The 21,169-nt window shown below is 34.6% G+C and overlaps 1 protein-coding gene across 1 annotated transcript in view; it reads left to right on the top strand.

The window, feature by feature from the left end:
• The window catches only part of AdamTS-B (ADAM metallopeptidase with thrombospondin type 1 motif B), a 103,472-nt gene extending 82,823 nt beyond the window's left edge, over nucleotides 1-20,649 (top strand). The window contains exons 8-20 of the mRNA XM_028170729.2: nucleotides 2,278-2,391; nucleotides 8,659-8,805; nucleotides 9,978-10,048; nucleotides 10,608-10,774; nucleotides 12,041-12,228; nucleotides 13,250-13,380; nucleotides 14,295-14,417; nucleotides 15,115-15,263; nucleotides 15,630-15,745; nucleotides 16,092-16,206; nucleotides 16,958-17,132; nucleotides 17,832-17,968; nucleotides 18,889-20,649. Coding sequence (XP_028026530.2) covers nucleotides 2,278-2,391; nucleotides 8,659-8,805; nucleotides 9,978-10,048; nucleotides 10,608-10,774; nucleotides 12,041-12,228; nucleotides 13,250-13,380; nucleotides 14,295-14,417; nucleotides 15,115-15,263; nucleotides 15,630-15,745; nucleotides 16,092-16,206; nucleotides 16,958-17,132; nucleotides 17,832-17,968; nucleotides 18,889-19,023 — 1,768 coding nt within the window. The 3' untranslated portion in view covers nucleotides 19,024-20,649. The remainder of the gene's footprint in view (nucleotides 1-2,277; nucleotides 2,392-8,658; nucleotides 8,806-9,977; nucleotides 10,049-10,607; nucleotides 10,775-12,040; nucleotides 12,229-13,249; nucleotides 13,381-14,294; nucleotides 14,418-15,114; nucleotides 15,264-15,629; nucleotides 15,746-16,091; nucleotides 16,207-16,957; nucleotides 17,133-17,831; nucleotides 17,969-18,888) is intronic.
• The last annotated feature ends 520 nt before the right edge of the window (nucleotides 20,650-21,169 follow it).

Raw genomic sequence — 21,169 nt, 5'->3', positions numbered from 1 at the left:
GGTCGTCGTATGAACTTGACATTACGGTGGTTTAGAATATCATTAATGCACATCTTACGGTGGGAGTCGAAAAGACGATGAAGGGATTTACGACAAAACAGACAACAACGTCCTCTGAATATTATCAAAAAATATTATTATTAGTATAAATATAGTATAGTATAATATAGTATATATATATTATTAGCGGCATTCAACTGGTGATATCTTTGTTGGCCGTTGGCGTTGTATATTTGATTGAAATTTTTGTTTTATCATTGATGGCGCCTTATAAAATTAAATGTCGTACCAATAAAAATAGCTCAGAGCATTTAGCATTTAACGTTTACCATATAAAATTGAAATTAAATTCTTAATATGCATTTCTAAATTTTTAAAATTCTATTTCCTCATGTTCTATCTCTATTAAATTACCTAAAAATAAAATTTCTTGGTATAGATCTTAAATAAAGGCACCCACCCACCCACTCACAAAACAGGTTTATTTATTCTTACTTACTAAAACCGTTTCCATGAAATCATGTGATTAATTAAATTACTTTATCAGAAAATCCGTTAAACATACTCAAATGAGAATGTTTTTCCTGTACCTATTAATGAGTTCATAATTTAAAATATTATTATTTAAATATTTGTCCGTATGTTTCGATGTATGTAACATAAACGCGCAAAAAACATTGAATAAATTTGGCACAGAGATAGCTTACAGCCTGAATGTGTTACAACATTCTGATAACAACGCCAGACTATGTCGGGAATATCGGTTAGAATAAATACGACCCAGTGTTTTCTTGTTCGTGATTTTACATACCAATGACCTATATACAATTCGACTAGTAGTTTATGGATTAGAGAGAGAGTGACAAATAACTCTGTATCCCGGGGAAATACTACGAGTTTCATTCTCTTTTAGTTAATTAATTCGGATGATTCTATGGGGCTCGTCTAATTTGAATTAAGAGAGAGAGAGAGCATTCTTTATTGTACACCATAAAATAAATAAACAATGCGATACATTAAATACAAAAAAGTACAATTGGCGGTTACTAATTAACTAGCGGTCCCACTGTAGTCGAAATTCGACTATAATTAATTGAAATTATAAGTTTGTACACTATTATGATTCTATTTTCAAAGAATATTATATTTCTATAATCACAAATTTTGTCAAGACTACACTTTAGACAAATGTTAATAAAGTCAAACAATATTTAATCTATTCTCAATTTGACCACAGACGTCAAGAGCAAAAGTTTGACAATAAATAAATAGTATGCATGCGTGTGTGCGTCAAATACATGGTATGTAGTGTGTGTGTAATGTTTTCTTTATTGATTTAATGTATCTTTTATGCATTATTTTAAAAAAATATTAGCATTATGCACTTCTTCTCTACTATATTCTCTATAAGTGTGGAAAATTTCATACTCCTCCGTCCGCGCAATTTTCGTAAAAAGGGATACAACGTTTTTACTTCACGTATTAATATATAGATAATATATAGATACTTAATTAATACTAATTAATACTTAAAACCGTAAAAAATATAAATGTTTTGAATATGTACTCTTTTGATCGGATCGTTGATGTTACTGATTAGTAAGCCTGATCAATGTACCAATGGGTTCAAAATCGAATCCGGATTCAATCCGGAATATTTGTAATTTAATTTTGGTTCTCGTCTGGGTGCATGTAGATAATACATGTCTGGCATATTTATGTATGTTATTATATTTATTATTGATCCCATAGAACCAATAAAAATAGAATAAAATAGGAAAAATCAAATCAATAATATAAAATTACCTGTTATATTATTTAAGCAGAACATAATATTAAAATCCTATTTTTTTCGTTAACGAAGTATATTTATTGCGAACATTACAATGACTTGTTTCAAATAAATAAGAAGGAATTAATCATATTATGTATACAATAATTTTCTATAAAACATTTTATTTGCCTTTGTAAGCAGGCAAGCATACGGCCTTATGCCTTATGGTGGGTGGTTTCTGTCGCCCTTGAACGTCAGCAATGCCAAGGGCAGAGATAAGCCGTGGCCTACCGTTACTATGATGAATGACATCAAGATGAATTGTATTCCATCGAGAGTCTTATTTAATGAAGCGGAGAATAAGAAAATCAGTTAAACAGTAAGACGAATACTACAATAAAACCTGCACCGATAAGAGCGCTGCATTTCCAATACTTGATTTTTTACGATACAAAATTTGGCTGTACTAATTAAAAACTTATGATAATTTCTTATTCACACAGTACTTTGGGTGTAGCACACGTAGCGGGTATGTGCAAGCCGGACCGCAGCTGTTCTGTGAACGAAGACAACGGAATAATGCTCGCTCACACAATCACGCACGAGCTGGGACACAAGTAAGTTCAGTACACCTTCCATTCAAGTTCTCGTCAATTAAACATACCGTATTCATAGTATTTATTTCGGCTTTTGCAAGTAATAAACACAATGAAAACTACTTTTTCGTATTAATCTTGCGTTTTTTTTTCTTGTCACTCATATGAGTCGTCTATTATCAAAGGTGGCAATCTGTGCATTTGGACAAAAAAAAATTATTGATATGTCAATACAGATTGATTTGAATATAATCGTCTCCTTCAAAGAATACGGTTCAAAACCTGCATTAAATAAAGGTTAATAGTTAACCTGTTATTTATCTAAAATGTCGTTCCGAAGAGTTTTGTGACTGCCAATGGAATACAAAGTCAATAATTCGTTTTTCTGATTTACCAATCATTGTCCAAAAGTCAGATTGCCGGCTTTGATAATAGTCGACTCATATATTCGCAGTTACGAATGGCTGAATATTGCAGTATTCGGTATACTAGTATAGTATGTAGTATTCGGTGTACAGTATACTATATTGTATGCATTCAGTATATACAGTATTCGAAGCGTCGCGGCGTCGAAGCTAATGTAATGACAATAAAAACGCGAGATTAAACCGGAAAAAAGTTTTAATGATATCCGACACGTATCATTGCTAATCGTGTGATCACCTAAAGCTATTTGATAAAAATATATTTAGCGATTTCATACGAGAAAACCTCGTCAGAATATTGACTTTAACAATTCCTTTTTTTGAGTGATTGATTAACATGATTTAATAAAATAAACCATTATTTTCATTTAATAAATTTAATCACAGGTCCCTGTAAATATATAAACAGCCTATCAAAATACATATTTCTGTAAAACTTAATTAGTATGAAATCGAAGATCAATTTGAGGTTTTCCTGTTATTTAGAATTCAATGTTTGTAGATTTTTTTTTCAATGTTTTTTACTTCTAATTTCAAAACTAAATATTTCCTGAATCGTCTCGTTATACTGATCGTAGGGCGCATTTTAAGCGTTTACGGATTGGTATCACATCTAATATGAATATAAAATAAAAACATGCTTGCTTAAAATAGAATAAAAAACAAGGTTTAATTAGCTAATATACTGCATTTTTGGTGCCGCGGTAAATGCATAGCCCGTCTGCTAACTACTTTCCCGTAAATTTCGAAGTGCATGAACCATGAACACACTCAAACGACAAGTACGTGTATACCAGTCTTCACCCAGTGTTCAAAATTCCATAATAACCGTAATTTCAAGATTTAGATCGATTTTATGCATTACACTATCAAATTTTAATAGAAACAATAATTAAATAAATGTAGTCGACAAAATTTTAATAGCAAACCGAATTTAATAATTATTATTTTGATGCACCTTTTTTTATTAGATCCAAGTAATATGATTATTATATTACATGTCGTCCTTAATACGCTTGCAAATTTTCAAGTCATTCCGACGTCTTGAAGTTGATGAAGATTATTATGTTGAAATATTCCATGACATAGATATTTAGGACAGGTTGAACTAATAAAACGTGTTCAATTAATAATAAATCTGTTCAAATTTAATAAATGACCATTATTTTCAAACGAAAGGATAAAATTATTGTATCGTATCGGTCCTTGATACGTGTCCAAATTATAAAGTTAATCGTGTATGTCTTGCCGTATAAAAATTAAGTTGACAGATTACATGGCATAGATTACATATACATATACAGGTCAAACTTAGAAGAACGTGTTTTTTATTTATTGCTTATATGGATGGACGAGTTCACAGCCCACCTGATGTTAAGTGGTTACTGGAGCCCATAGACATCTACAACATAAATGTGCCACCCATCTTGAGATATAAGTTCTAAGGTCTCAGTATAGTTACAACGGCTACCCCACCCTTCGAACCGAAACGCATTACTGGTTCGCGGCGGAAATAGGCGCGGGGTGGTGGTACCTACCCGTGCGGACTCCCAAGAGGTCCTACCACCAGTGATTACGCAAATTATAATTTTGCGGGTTTGCTTTTTATTACACGATGTTATTCCTTCACCGTGGAAGACAATGTGTTAAATAATAATAAATCTGTTCAAATTTGTAAATCGAATATTGGTTTCCTTTTTAGTTACGGCATTAGTTCATCCCGTTTCAATTTCCGAAACGATTTCTTTACGTCTACAATCACTGTCTACAGTCCAGTATACAAGCCGCGTTACATAACTTTCAAGTGGACCAACTCATAATATTTCATAACGTATTAAGATCGTACGTTATAAATAGCGAATGTTTTGACTTCTGTAAATTCGCAATAGACGATATCTATTCAATGTTTTATAAACCCATAAAGTATTTAATGTACGATAAGATAACAGAAATGATTTAAACCACAAGGATGATTTATGAGTAGAATTCTGAGATATCCGTTTGTGTAGAAAATTACACAACTCAACGTTAATACGAACCATAAAAGATAATAAAGTTTATTAAAATAAACTTTTATGCTATTTTTAAAAAATAATTTAAAAAATTGCCTTGTCCTTGACAGCATTGAAAAAGAGAAAATTTTTGTAAAATATTTACACCGATTCTTTACCTTTTCCAAACCGTGCAGCATGCGTGTTATATAAATATTTTGCATTATCAGATTCAAATCGTCGATTTAACATAAATAGGTCACTTATATATTATTTACTATTTAAACTTATATATTACCACAGAAACATCACGGCTCCATGATCTCTACAACTGCTCGGAGTTGATGTGACGTATAGGTACAGACAGCAACGTCAGTCGATATTCAGTGATTTCAACTCATAACTAAAATATTCGAGTCAATAAACGAGATATTATTCTAGTATTATTACCCTGTAAATAATGACTACAGCTGGCAACATAAAGTTTAGTTTCTCGGGTGGCATTAGAAACTAAACTGAATCCAGCACAAGTGAGATTCACAGAGAAATAAATTTCAATAATAGAATGCTACTCGTTGCTCATATATCATTTTGACCCACTTCAGAAACTCAACAATGAACTTCGAAATAATCACACATAGTAGTAATGTTAGCATTATTTTGGTAATAAGTGCTAGTTTTATTTGGCAACCGTTCGTTGCCTAGCTGTTCGTTTATCGGTACTGAGTCATGTTTCCGAGCCGAGATTACCGCAAGGACGTTACTTTCCAGATATAAAATTATGAAACGTTTATAACATTCGCTATAATACGTATGCTAGATCGTTGCGTACGCGAACACTCCTTCACGCTTGCATTATTAAGAAATTGGCACGGACCACAGGTGCCGCGTTAGACAACACCCACCGGCCACAGTCGTAAAACAAACAAATATTATGTAAGACGCGCAAACATGGTGACAGCCATTGACCTTACCCTCGTACTCTAGACGTGTGAATGCATCATTCGCAGCGAACAATGCACCCGGTGCATTGACACCTTGGCTATCAACCCACACAAGTTCGTTGTTTCTTTTTTCTTATCTCCAATAATAATAAGTAGTTTAATAAACATAATATTGTAGGTACGTACTTAATTTGTAGGCGACACTCGTAGACGCGCCGGTACAATCATGAACTCATGAGAACGTGTGGGTTTTTCTCGTCTTTAAGGGTCGCAAGCATAGTTGAAAAAAAGTACGGTTTGATTAGTTTACAATTTCAGCTTAATTCACAATTTCACTATCAAGGAAGATCGCGATTTTATTTCTTAAATTAAGCACTAAAAAGTATTTTCTACTGCAAAAAATCGTGTAATGTTGTATCAGAGCTAACAAACAATTTTAGTGTTATTAAATTATTTTTTTCGTCATGCATTTATTAATTATATCTTGAATGCCTCGTTCACTAGTTTAATATATACATATATACATAGATGTATATGTGTGTTATGTTTTAATGTGGAATTGAAAAATGGCAGGGAATGGAATAGCAATAGATAGACAAGATGAGTTATAATCGTGGCAGGTGTCCTGTAATTTTGCGTGGGTAGATATCACTAAAGTTCAAAGGTTGATCAGGTCTACCTAGCACAATTAAGACTTAGAGTCTATGTCTCAAGATGGTTGACGTAATTCACGTGGTAGATGTCTATGGGTATTTTTTTGTGATATTGCTTAGAGCGGTAGCTACCAGGTGTTAAGTGTGTACTGAGGCTAATCGATCGATAACGTTGATATTGCTATCCGCCTAAGATACGAGTTCTAAGCTCTCGGTTTTTACAGTGCAACGACCATCCTACCCTTTAAGATGAAGCGCATTACTACTTTACGGCAGAAATAGGCAGCGTGGTAGTAATTACCAGTGCGAGCTCACAATCTAATCCTATCCTCATTAACTATTCAACATTAAACTGAGTCATGAACTCGTGTGTGCAAACTTAAAGCTACTTTTACGGTTTGGCCTCACGTTTGGTACTTTGACATTTTCAACTTACTAATTTTGGTGTGCAGCACAAAATTCTAATGTCGATGTATATAACTTTACGAATCCGTGACCAACAAAATTTTTACACTAATTCAAATGTAACAAAATAATTTATTGTAGAATAAAACTAAAAGAATATCTGTAGTATGTTCAAAACTAGTTTATCTGCGACTCGCAAAAGCTATCTTAGCACTCATTATTTACTGGTTCATAAAAAGCTCTCTAACCAACGTTTGATTAATTGCCATAATTAAAATGAATGTTTAATTACGAAGCAGACTGATAACTGATGACATCTGTGCTCACGACTGCAACGGTCATACTTTAGTTAATTATAGCCCTTAAAATGAAAATTTAATAATAAAATCATTTTGAAGTAAAAGTTTATTTTAATGAGAACCTAGGTAGGTACCTCGGAATGTACCTAGCATTTTTCAAACATAGTTCATTCTAGAGCGTCAAATCAAAGATTTCTGTAATCTTTGTGAACTTTGAAATAATCACAATATCTGTTACAAATGTATTTGAATACTGTTTCTTTATATTAATGATTGAATGTAATGAATTAAATCACAAATCAACCTCTTAAAAATCGAATAAGTCATTGGACGGATACGAACAATCTAAAAAACACATCTAAGTAGAACCTTTCAAATGCACTTACATATTGTATCATATCTCTGTAACAAAGGTACACGCGATAATATAAACGATAATAGAGCCATTAAGTTAATACTCTGTTGCAACATAATATAAAAGCTATTATCGTTTGCAAGGTCGTTACAAAATCTTGATTAATGAACCATCACACGTTAATCGAATAATTTCAATAGCAACGCATCACATTATCATAGTTAAATTGTACCATCACATAAATCACATATACGTACCCACATAAAACTTTAATGAAAACGAAATTAATTAATCATCGATAGCGCAGCTTCGTTGTGCAAAACTAATTAGTTCAGCGTGGTGAATTGAGATAACTGTCAAGATAAGTCTAGATTTTTTAATTGACATAGCAGACATGCGTGTATACAGCCCAATTGATGGCAAACGGTTACTGTCGCTTGGACGTCAGCAATGCCAGGAGCCCAGCCAAGCCTATCGTTATTTTTGCAGTAAAATTATAACTAACCAAGCCCAAAGTCTGATAAGTGAATGTCATATTGTGGCGGTAGTTGCGACGTCCTCCCCAATCAAATTAAGACATTACAAATGTTGCGCCGACCAATTGATATATAAGGTCGCTCAATTTGGAATAATGACTGATCTATTCTACAGTTCAGCATTATGGCTTTGCAGCATAACTAAGCCAGTTAGTCGAACCTACCTGTGCGGACTTACAATAAGTTCTACGGCAACTAACTATGCTAATTTGATTTCATTCGCCAATTCATTAAGTCGTTCGTAACTTAGTACAAGTTTTGTTTTGATGTTAAAAAAAAATTCGCAATGTAGGTATTCTCCCACCACCGAATGGCGGGGAGGATAAAAAGGAAGTGTTTTTTATGTGAAATATCAAAAAAAGGTTAAATAAACACTCATAATAATGCGTTATGAACAAATGCACTGACAATCGAACCTTAGTGCCGGAAATTATAAAATCTTCCACTACTGGGCCGTATGGAAAAAAAAACAATACGCAATAATAGCCTATTTGATTACAGGATTTGGCAGATAATTACTTGACGCTCGAATATCCTTTGTACTTACTTCCGCTTTGATTTTTAATGAGATATTCCTTACTATTAAATAACACATTAGCACTAAAAAGGACCATTTACATGAAAACGACTATACCTTATTTGGAAAACTTTAATCAGTCCTACTTAATGTTTTTTTTTAGTTTCGGTCTTTATCACGACACCGAAAAGATAGGCTGCCAAAGACGCGTGGGCTCCACACTGCACATCATGACACCTATATTTGAAGCAGACACCGTACAAGTAGCCTGGTCGCGTTGTAGTAAGCGAGACGTCACCAATTTCTTGGAGTAAGTATACCTTTCATTGTTTTCGAAATAAGAAATTATTTATACTATATTATATTCGTCTCTCTTAAAGAATAAATGACAATTAAAGAATATATTAATAATATGAAAATATTTGGGTTCATTGAATGAAAAAAAAAGTAGATTGTCTCGTAATTAAAACGATGTACTTACTCGTTTATCATTTGGAAAGTTTTGTTTCTTAAAGTATATGCATATAAATGTGCTCTTTGGTTTTAGTTAAGTTCATGCAAATATTTAAAACATAAATATTATTCATTTACGATCACAACACGTTCGATCCTAAGATATATCTAATTGCAAAAAGCTTTTAACTTTTATAGTGAACGCCAATGCTCAGTGAGTCTTGAGTATCTCTTGAAATTAATACATTAAATTAAACTTAGACAGCCTATAATACACACAATATTTTCTATTGAAACTCTAAACGTATTTCTATTTTAAGTACTCACTTCTAAAGGTTTATGTTCGCTAAAATAGTTGAACATGAATTGTAAAAGCTATTTAGTTGATTAAACATTGCTAATATCGGGTTTTACTGCGTTTATAAAGTTGTAAGTTGAAATTCTACACGTTCATAATTATCACTGATAACTTTAATTCCGCCAGAGGTGAATACCGGATGTCGTTACGTTTAATCTCAAAAATATTATTTATTAATAGTCCAACAACATCATCCATCAATATTTTAATGACCATACCAAATAAACGCGGCCAACTTGTCGTCGTCAAACACAATAATCATCATAAAGAAACGGATTACGGCCGCTTTCAGACAAATTAAATTTTGACATGTAGGCACATAAAGAGTTATGAAGAACGTAGGCAGACGCATAAATGACTCGTTATTTATGGGTAAGGCTTTTATTACACGCCCACGGACCGTTGTGCAAGCAGCGGGGAATAGGCGGTCCCTAAACTATTGTAGTGAAGTAAAGGCGGTCGTAACCACACAAAATGTGCAGTGTAGCCGTTTAAATGACCACGCTACCGTGCATTACGGCTCATTTGTTCGATTCACTTAATGACGTGTGAAAGAATGAGCGATCGCTCAGATTTCCAGCGAACACAATAATACAGTAAAAGTCAGTAATCGTGCACTTAGGTATTTTCTATGTTAAGCAATTTTCAATATAGGTACTTGTTATTTTCAGCGCCGGTTTGGGTGAATGTTTGAGCGACAGACCATCACAAGACGAATACGTGTATCCAGAAGTACCAGCTGGTAATAATTGCTTTAAAACTAATGCTAGACTCACCTTTGCCCAAAACAGGACATTACGGATCCTCCCGATCCATTAACGGTGCTTTTAGGTACCACAAACACCGGTCACCGCCCTCGTCGAACCCGTCGCTTGCGACGAAGTTGTCGACGAGCGAATTAACCCATAGACACAGCCCACTGAGTTTCTCGCCGGATCTTCTCAGTGGGTCGTGTTTCCGATCCGGTGGTAGATTCTGCGAAGCACTGCTCTTGCTTGTGCTAGTGTTAGCAACACTTCGGTTTGAGCCCCGTGAGCTCACCTACACGTTAGGACGAAGCTGAAATAGCCTCTCAAGGCTATGAGGATAGGTAGGAAAAACAAAAACTCTCCTTTTAGATGCGGTCAGTAATACACGTAATGATTGACGTAAAAAAATATTGGTATTATTCCCCTAATACTTATTTCTGATCATTTTAAATGTTGATCGTTTTATTTTATTACAATGCGTTTTTCTATTGTTTTGTTATTGTTTTCCTTTTACCTATTACACCCAATTTTAATTAATACTTTTCGATGCAGGCGTAATGTTTGATGCGGCTTCACAATGTCACCTGCAGTTCGGCGCGGAAGCCGGCCTATGTTCTAAACTGTCGGAGTTATGCGAACACCTATGGTGTCTGGTTGACAATGTGTGTACAACTATGATGCGTCCTGCAGCACCTGGCACCACTTGCGGACCCGATATGGTGAGCTTATCAGCTAAATGAAATGAATTTCGATGCATCCATTTCGGACGGCATCGTTGACCTAAACTTTTGTATTTTCTTTTATTTATTTCTTATTTACCTACAAGAAACTGTTTATTATGTGATAAATGATGGTATTATTATTTATTATATTATATTAATCAATAACAATATGTGAAACAGTCATGGGTTTTAATAGGAGCAGCTCAAAATCAATTATGAATTGCGGTTACCTTTGAAATTGGTCGAGACTTGTCTCAGGCTTGTCTGTCTATTTGTACTAAAATTTACGTTTCGTTTTGATTGGTAGCATAACTAGTAGACTAGCTCCAAGCTAGATTTTTGGCCAGAGTCGATATATTTATTAAGATATTTAGTATTAAAAATCTGGATGTGTTATGTGTTTTGGATACTCAAGAGATAATCTTAGCTAGGGCTATAGAATGTAATGTTTGTGAAAAAAACTTACAGTTAACGAATTCAAGCAGCTCTTGTTTATGAGCTCGAGTATAGTCCGATGCAAAATATAAGCACAATTGTGCAATACTAAGAAGCCATTCGGATGTATATGGTCTCTCAACGCTGATGTCGGTGTATCAAAAGAATACTAAGTATTTGTTTGTTGAGTCTCCTATCACAGCACCTATGAATGTCAATAAGTTATTGCACGTTCCGAGAATAACATTTATGCAAAAACAACTGTAAATTTATACTCACATATCTATTTACGCATCCAACTTACCTAGGTTTCAACGATTTTCGAACTTTGTGTTTTTAACTTTGCAATTGTTTGAATTTTCTTAATGACTGAATCAAATATATACCTACATATTTTTTATTACTTAAATGGGTGGACGAGCTCACAGCCCACCTGGTGTTCAGTGGTTACTGGAGCCTATAGACATCTACAACGTAAATGCGCCACCCACCTTGAGATATAATTTCTAAGATCTCAGTATAGTTACAACGGCTGCCCCACCCTTCAAACCGAAACATATTACTGCTTCACGGCTGAAATAGGCAGGGCGGTGGTACCTACCTGAGCGGACTCAAAAGAGGTCCTACCACCCTAACCGTCTGCGGGATTCGAACACCGTTGCATCGCTAGATACGAATGCACCGGACGTCTTATCCTTTAGGCCACGACAACTTAAATTAATCTAACATAACTTCAATAATTTTCATATCTTTCAAACTCATCATGACTGATACGTTTTAGTTTAAATCTTGCTTAAATGTAAGCGAATTTATATTTTTTTTTAACAGTGGTGTCAGAATCAGACCTGTGTGGCTCGGACCCCTTCACCGGCGCCTCGAGACGGCGGTTGGGGTCCATGGAGCGAGTGGAGTGAATGTTCTAGAACTTGCGGCGCTGGAGTATCCACCCAGTCTAGGGAATGCAATAACCCGGAGCCAGTCAATAATGGAAACTATTGTATTGGAGATCGTAGCAGGTCAGTATTGAAATTATAAATAAATAAAAAATCTACTGATTATCTAATATATAAAATTCTCGTGTCACAATCTATATATATAAAAATGAATTGCTGTTCGTTAGTCTCCCTAAAACTCGAGAACGGCTGGACCGATTTGGCTAATTTTGGTTTTAATTTATTTGTGGAAGTCCAGAGAAGGTTTAAAAGGTAGATAAAAATGAAAACGCTCATAATTAAATAAAATTAGCAATTTTGTTTTTCCTTTGTTGTGTCCCCCGTCGGACGGATTCTTTTTGTTTGTTTTAAGTTTATTTTAAACAAAAGTTTAGGTCTTTTATTTATCGGTTGAGGCACTACGGGTCAGCTAGTTATTTAATAAATAACATGGAGGTTGTGTATTTGCCTTAATATATACATGGAATAAAAAAAACTTTAATGGACACTTAGTATGTGGCACTATAGCATGGATCTTAGTAGGTACAACAGTAGTGCCCAATTTATAATTTTGTATTAAATATTATTTTCTTATTCCACTAAACAAGGTTAAATTGTGTAGCAGTCATAGGATAAATGGTATTTTAATTTCGTGTGAGAACTAAAATTAAATAAATACGACTAATTTTTATTTATTCATAAATATTTTTAGGGGATTTTATGACCTGGTTACTAAGACATTTAAGTCGTGTCTTATTTTAATTTATACATGATACTTATTTTTATGAAAAATGATAATATGGGGTGAAATGAAAGGAGATGAAATGAAATGAAGATGATATGTAATCTCAGTAAAATGGTGGTCATTTACTGAGATTTTTTCAGTGGACTTTTTGGAGGCTCCCGAGAAGTTTCGTCCAGCGGCTTTGTTTCGTTTTCCTAAATTTGTGCAATTTCACAGATACTAAATAGTTAATAAACTGCCGTTATTACATATTTAAACCTAAAGAAACACTAAATAGATAAAATAAAACAAATCACACAACTTCACTCCACGCGTTCCGGCCAAAAAGTCTTAATAAATAATCAATTTTATTTTACACAGGTACAAAGTGTGCAACACGGATCCGTGCCCTATCAACGAACCATCATTCAGGGAAGTTCAGTGCTCCAGGCACAATAACATGCCATATAAGAATGAAACTATAGATGAATGGGTTCCCTACTTTGATCAAGGTAAGTCATTGAACTGTAAACTATTCGTTTTGATCGTATATTGTAATAGATCAATGGTGATCTAATTGGATGAACCTTCCAGTAAAAAACATAGGTATGAATGACAACCTCTTTGTAAAACCATAAAGGCCTAGATTATTTATACTAATATATAAATCTACAGTGGTTTTTACGGATGTTCCCTTATAACTACAGAACCATGCATCCGATTGATTTGAAACTTGATATCCATGTAGAAAAGCAGGGGCAGATTTCTAGGCAGCGGCTTGGCTCTGCCCCTGGCATTGCTGACGTCCATGAGCGACGGTGACCACTTACCATCAGGTGGGCCGTATGCTCCTCTGCCTACAATGGCAATAAAAAAAAATACATTTACTTAATGGATAGGTTAATATTTATATGAGTGTTGGACTCCCTAATCATAATGACAATAAATAATAATGTTAATTTTAAATGCCTGGCGAAGCGGGCCATTACTAAATAAACTACTAGTACTAAATAACATTGTTTTTTTTTTTGTTTGTGGCCTGAAGACCTTTCCTGTTCCATCACGAACCAGGCTTAGTCAGGAGGGATCATGCGTGCTTTTTATTTAAAGAGTCGCAGGTTCGATACAAAGGACCTCTCACATATTATAATTACCTATAAAGGAGTTATTGACGCGATTTTGTATTTCGTGAGGACCATATAACGTAATGTTCTTCGGGATTCGCTGTTGGCAACATACAAGTTATTACTTTTATTTTAATAAGACGTTTGGCCTTCATGCCGCCTAGCAGCTGAAACCAACATGAACTAAAAATTAAAATAAAAAACCGAGAGACCTGGTTGACGACCATTTTTTTTTAAACTAAAAATAGACTGATTTTTGTCTTTAAATTTACATTCCTAAAAGAATTGTGGACGTATTTTAGATAAACCGTGCGAGTTACAATGTGTGCCGCGCGATGGTACTGACGTGGAGATGTTGGGAGGATTCGTCGCAGACGGTACTCCTTGCAGACAAGCGATCGGGTCGCGGGACATGTGCATTTCTGGTAAGACTTTAATGAATCTGTGGCGGGTAGCCATCATACAACGCAAGATATTTGACAGGTGCCTGAATCTCGTTTACGACATTTTCAAGATAAGCTTGCATATATACAAGTTCCGAACAATAACATTCGGATCGTCGGTCTACCGAAGAATATCACCCGCTCGGTAGAAAATCTTTCCCTTCGTCGTTCAGCCTCTCCACAAATCGACAACAACATTTTCAAAAGTTCATTACATCCGACTTTTAAGAAAGGTTTTAGTGTAAATAATTAAGTCTTCCTAATAATAACAATAAACATTATACTACAAAAGGCAGCTACCTATATTAAATACATGCACAATAGTGAGATAGTTCCTGCAGCTTGTAGAAAGCCAAACTTACTACACGTAATAAAAACTAGCATATTAACTCATAGCTATTGTATATTACTTAGCCCGTATATACACAGTTCTACCGACTCAGTCAACAGACTGAACTCAGAAAGGGGAAACCTATAAAAAAAAAGCATTTATTCCAAACAGATACAAAAAACATTTATTCCAATTAGGTACAAAAAAGAAAAGGAAAAATAACGAATCTTTGAAACGGTTACCGGGCTCAGCAATGCCTAATAGTAATAACAATTCTCGTGACAATATAATCGATTATATACGTTATGTGAGTTATATGGAATATTTAATTCGGTGCGTTGCTCGTAGGTGTGTGCTACAAAGTAGGTTGCGATTGGATTGTTGATTCTGACGTTGAAGAAGACGCATGCGGCGTTTGTGGGGGCGACGGAACCGCATGTAAAACTGTGCAAGGGATTTACACGAAAGGCACAACTAGACAATCAGGATTCAGTGAGGTAAGAAACATTGCCATATCTTCCGAGTTTTCCGTGTGAGACAACTTTTTCAATTACTCGTCCGTCACTACGAAAACATATAAATACTTATAAATCTTACTGCTTTTTAGATAGAGTAAAAAATGCCCAATAAAAACTTGGCACTCATATAAATTACGCAGAAATCATAAATGTAAAATAGTTAAAACTTACGGGTCTTATTTAGAATGAGTTATCGAAATTACATTTTTGTATTATTGATTTGTATATATGATTTAGACTCTTTGAGAGTCTTCATGTAACACATAAAGCTTCCATAACTCATCTTGAATAAAATTAATTTAAAATCAATGCGATGTGATTAATCATTTTAATTTCCACGCACAGGTTGCAATTATACCGGCAGGTTCGAGGAACGTGAAAATACAAGAGAAAGTTAGCCCTGGAAATTATATTTCGATCGGAAGTACAAAATCGAGAAGAATGTTTCTTAATGGAGCTCGGTAAGGAATTGTTTTTCGTCGTGTGCATATTAAATGCATACATGCATGCATACTGACGCTTGAAAGGCAAACGTGACTAAGCGACAATGCGTGAACTTTACAGTAGACTAATTTAAAGTTCAAATACCTGAAAAAAATTCTACTTTCACGAATCTAGCTGTAGGATTGAAATGATTTTAATAGACCTAGAAATATATATTTTTTGCGGATCGAATATGGTTATTGCCTATCATTTATGTACAAAGCAGTTATTGTCGCTTAATCACGTTTGCCTTTCAAACGTCGATATATACGTACATGCGTTGTGCTGGTTTTTGTTATTTCATAATTCATTTTTACTAAATAGAAACGCCACGTTGACGGAGTACTTCGTGGCTGGAGCTCAAGCTATTTACGAACGAGACCGTGACTGGGAAAAAGTTCGAATATCGGGACCGCTCGCCGAAGATATAAAAGTTTATGTGAGTTTACTTATGTGTATACAGCTAAATGTCCTATTATAATATTTAAAAAAAAAAAAATCTGTTGCTTCTAGTGCAAGTCAAATGTTTATTGGGAAATTTGAATCATATTTCGAAGATAGGCTTCCTACATTCAATTTATTTTATTAAATTCACAGTACAAGTCCGTAAGTAAGTCATAAATAAAACGGCGCACGTCATTGCTTACAATATTTATTAGGCGCGATGCAATTAATAGTTTTTTTATACAAAGTCACAAACACACTTATGTTGTTGTTTCTCATTCTTTCCCAATCCCTCTAATGCCACTTAAGGGAGTAAGAGTTAGATAATTAAAAAAGCCACAATAGCCATGATTTGTTTTAGACGTCTGTGAATTTTTCTAATGAAATACGTACTTAACAAATGTTCACGATTGACTTCCACGGTGAAGAAATAACATGGTGTAGTAAAAATCAAAACCCGCAAAATTATAATTTGCGTAATTACTGGTCGTAGGACCTCTCGTGAGTCCGCACGGGTAGATACCAACCACCACCCTCCCTATTTCTACCGTGATGCAGTAATGCGTTTCAGTTTGAAGGGTGGGGTAGCCGTTGTAACTATACTTGAGATCTTAGAACTTATATCTCAAGGTGGGTGGCGCATTTACGTTGTATATGTCTATGGGCTCCAGTAACCACTTAACACCAGGTGGGCTGGGCAGTTTGAGCCACTAAGTTTGTCAATTGACCTAATTGTTTTACACCAGCAACGTATATTCCGAGGACGACATCGTAACCCCGGCGTCACATACCAGTACACGGTCGATAAACAAAGACTTCACAAGAAACACAGCTACAGACTGTCCGAATGGACGCCGTGTTCCGTCACCTGCGGAGTTGGATACACGAGAAGATATTACGAATGCATTGATCAAAATCAACGTACGTAACCACATTACACTGTAGTCATGATTAGAACATAAAATTGAGCGATTGAAATTGAAGTTTTTAATGCATACTTCTATGGGAGATGAGACTTGTACATATAACTCGAGGTAATGAAAAAAAAAATTGGTTTAAGTGACATTCCGCTTAATACCCGACATTTATCTTTGTAATTAAAGGTCAGTTTCATTTGGTATTAGTATCAACAATTTGTTGTTTTTAATTGAACCTCAAATAAGTTTATCCCATTCAAATAGCTGAAATTTTTGTAATGATAATTTTTACAATTTTTTTAAGCTTTAATTGGCACTTCTGTAAATTTGCAAAATATCGCTTAAACTAAATAGCCTCTCACTCCTCGATATGATATTCAGATATCGTTGATCGGCAAGTTCTTCCTCGTTTAAACGCTTCTATCCTCCGAATAAAACTAGCCTATTTTTTTCTTTCAAAGCCTCCCTTCATTCCCGTCAAAAACCAGCCTGACCGTTGCGTAGGTCAGCTAACATAAAATAGACACAAAAATTGTAGGCAGCGGCTTGACTCTGCCCCTGGCATTGCTGAAGTCCATGGGCGACCCTTAACCACTCACTATCAGGTGGGCTGTATGCTCGTGTCTGCCTAATAGGGCAATAAAAAAAAATTACAGTTAACTTATTAATTACTTTAAACTACAATTAGTATAAATTATAACAGGAGTGGTAGAACAATCCCAATGCTACCACATCGAGCCGCCGCGACACCAGGCCCTCATGAAGCAGTGCAGGAAGCCGGCGTGCGTCCACTGGTGGGTCGGCGCGTGGAACCCTTGCTCTAAGCTTTGCCACATGCCGGTAATTTGAAAACGTTTTACTTACGTAACATAAAGTGACGTAACGTAACACAAAGTGACGTAACGTAACATAAAGTAACGTAACGTAACATCTAGATCTATTAAGTTAGTCTAGTCTAGTCTAAATTCAAAAGCACATACTTTCAGAATTAGCTGGTAGGAATGTCGATTAATAACTTATCTAAATTGACTACGCTAGTAAACAGATATGAATTAATTATCTAGTGATAAGAGGTAGTCTGCCTTTTTCCCTTCATTTAGCCCTTCTGCCAATTTTTGCTGTAAGACCATCGTGCATTACGGTTTAAGATTTTTTTTTTTTTTTTTTTTTTTTATTGCGTAGATGGTTGGACGAGCTCACAGCCCACCTGATTTTAAGTGGTTACTGGAGCCCATAGACATCTACAACGTAGACGCGCCACCCACCTTGAGATACAAGTTCTAAAATCTCAGTATAGTTACAACGGCTACCCCACCTTTCAAACCGAAACGCATTACTGCTTCACGGCAGAAATAAGCAGGGCGGTGGTACCTATCCGCGCGGACTCACAAGAGGTCCTACCACCAGTAATTACGCAAATTATAATTTTGCGGGTTTGATTTTTATTACACGATGTTATTCCTTCACCGTGGAAGTCAATCGTGAACATTTGTTGAGTACATATTTCATTAGAAAAATTGGTACCCGCCTGCGGGATTCGAACACCGGTGCATCGCTTCAACACGAATGCACCGGACATCTTATCCTTTAGGCCACGACGACGATATATAAGAATACCACAGACTAAGCTACTCCTTTACTTTTGAATGCGAGGACATCGAACTCACCCACATTGGAATGTGGTTCTCGATAGCCCCTTAACCAAAATGTAAGCTTAATGCGTATATTTTACTAATACTTTTCGTTTTTTTTCTGAACAGGGCGAGGAAGTCACTAAAGAACGCAGCGTGTACTGCGTCGATAAAGTAATGAACAAAGTAGTCGATGACAGCGAATGCGGCCAAGTGATTAAACCAATAACGACCATTAAATGTGCGGACGTGCCTGCGTGCTAAACGATCTGCACAAGAAAAATATGGTCCTAATAATAAATGTAGTTTCATAAATAAGATTCGCATAACAGTAATGCGAAAATTAATTATTGAAATTATCGATTATGTGCGCTAAAGCACAGCCCTGACGGCCGAGTCGTATACCAAGATCCTTGTGGTTTGAGGGTTTCGTACGTTAAAATTGTCGGCGACGTCCTGTGTAACGAAATACGATCGATTCGTATTGAAATAAAGGAGCTGATTATAGTGGTTTTTATTTTCGAAGTGATAAGTGAAAATGACACTTAATGACGAATGCAGTGGATAAAGTATCGAGTGTACTTGTTTATGTAAAATAACCCATCGAATAGACATTATGCACTTACGCGTTTAAGTACTCGAATAGCTCACTTAGTGGTGAAGTGCGAATCTCGCAAGTACATACATAATAATATAATTCTCTGCAATTACCACTTACTGCCATATTAAGTAGATTACATATAGTTCTTAACATAGTCTCTGCTTAGATTAACTAATTAATCATTAATAATATATTCTATAACGTCAGTATTAAAGTGGTGTGTGTATTCTTCTATGTGGGTACAATTCGTTGAAAGTTTTTATTCATTTAAATATAAAATATTTGGACCAAAAATATTATAGAATGCAAATTCACGTTGCCATAATCACCGGTACCGCCAATATGACACTTGTATCATAATAAATAAGTTTATTTTAAGTTCTCTGTATTCTTCAACGATTCATCATAATGTACAAATGAATTATCAAATAACCCCTTTATACGTACATCATATTACATTTTTAACATATTCGTTGTATTCTTTTAGGAGCATTCTATTTTAAGTGAACAACTATAATGGCTAGTCAAGACTTAAGCATTTGTTTCATAGAAAAGAAATGCAATAAAAATGTTTATCACAATGTAAAAAAAAAATCCATTGATTCGAATGATTAACAGATCGCAGTTTCATCAAATAAAGTCATGTCGTGGAACAAATCTACTGATGGAATATTTATTATTAATTTTAAGATGTTTACGTAAATTTTTTTTTACGTTACTTTGTCGTGACTGTGCATAATTTAATAATTGTAATTACGTTTTAAATGAGTCGACTATTATCAAAGCCGGCAATGTGACTTTTGGACAATTATTGGTAAATCAGAAAAACGAATTATTGACTTTGTATTCCATTGGCAGTCACAAAACTCTTCTGAACGACATCTTAGATAAATAACAGGTTAAGTATTAACCTTTATTTAATGCAGGTTTTGAACCGTATTCTTTGAAGGAGACGATTATATTCAAATCAATCTGTATTGACATATCAATAACATTTTTTTGGCCAAATGCACAGATTACCACCTTTGATAATAGACGACTCAAATTACTTATATACCTTTAAGTACGTGTATATGACCACTGCTGTTTCAGTTCTAAGATACGTCGAGTGAATTGCGTTGTCTTTCAATTAATAATACACTATATCAATTTGTACAGCGCTTCCAAACTAACCCTCGAATGCGACATTGTACCGCCAATTTAATGTTTGTGAATATTTTATATAACTATGTCTAAAATTCTGTATTTAATTAGATATGGCAATAAAATCGTACGTCGTTTTAAATAAACCTCTTTTTATTTCACTTCACATTCAGGTTTTTTCATCATTGAGATTTTACGAGAAAAAAAATTAGAACTACGTGCATAATATAAACATGTCAAGATTATAGGCTATCTAAAACTATATAATGTATACAAAATTAAAATCACAGAACTTAAAAGTATATTTAATATAGAAATAAAAACTTCAAGTTACGACATCTAGTGATGTCACAATTTTTGATTTTTATAAAACATCTTATTAAAGAGTTCGTATAATAAAGTAATGTCAAATTCAGGACTCTACATCCCTATAATCATTATACTTGAGAACTATGCTAGCCACTGAATGGTGATTTTTACAAACGAAATATGAAATAACATGGTAATTAAATAATAATAAAGGTTTTATCAAAAAAAATATTTAACTGGAATTCAAAATGAGATTTTTCACATTAAAATATTTTCAGGTTTTAACTAACATTTGCTGCAACAAAAATAACGTGGATCGATTCCAGGAACGTGTTCTTCGTGATTCCATAAATATAT

The sequence above is a fragment of the Bombyx mandarina genome, chromosome 21 (assembly GCF_030267445.1).
Source record: "Bombyx mandarina strain Sakado chromosome 21, ASM3026744v2".
In the NCBI taxonomy this organism is placed as follows: Eukaryota; Metazoa; Arthropoda; class Insecta; order Lepidoptera; family Bombycidae; genus Bombyx; species Bombyx mandarina.
The sequence above is the reverse complement of the archived record's forward strand: the minus strand, read 5'-3'. Positions and strand labels throughout refer to the sequence as shown.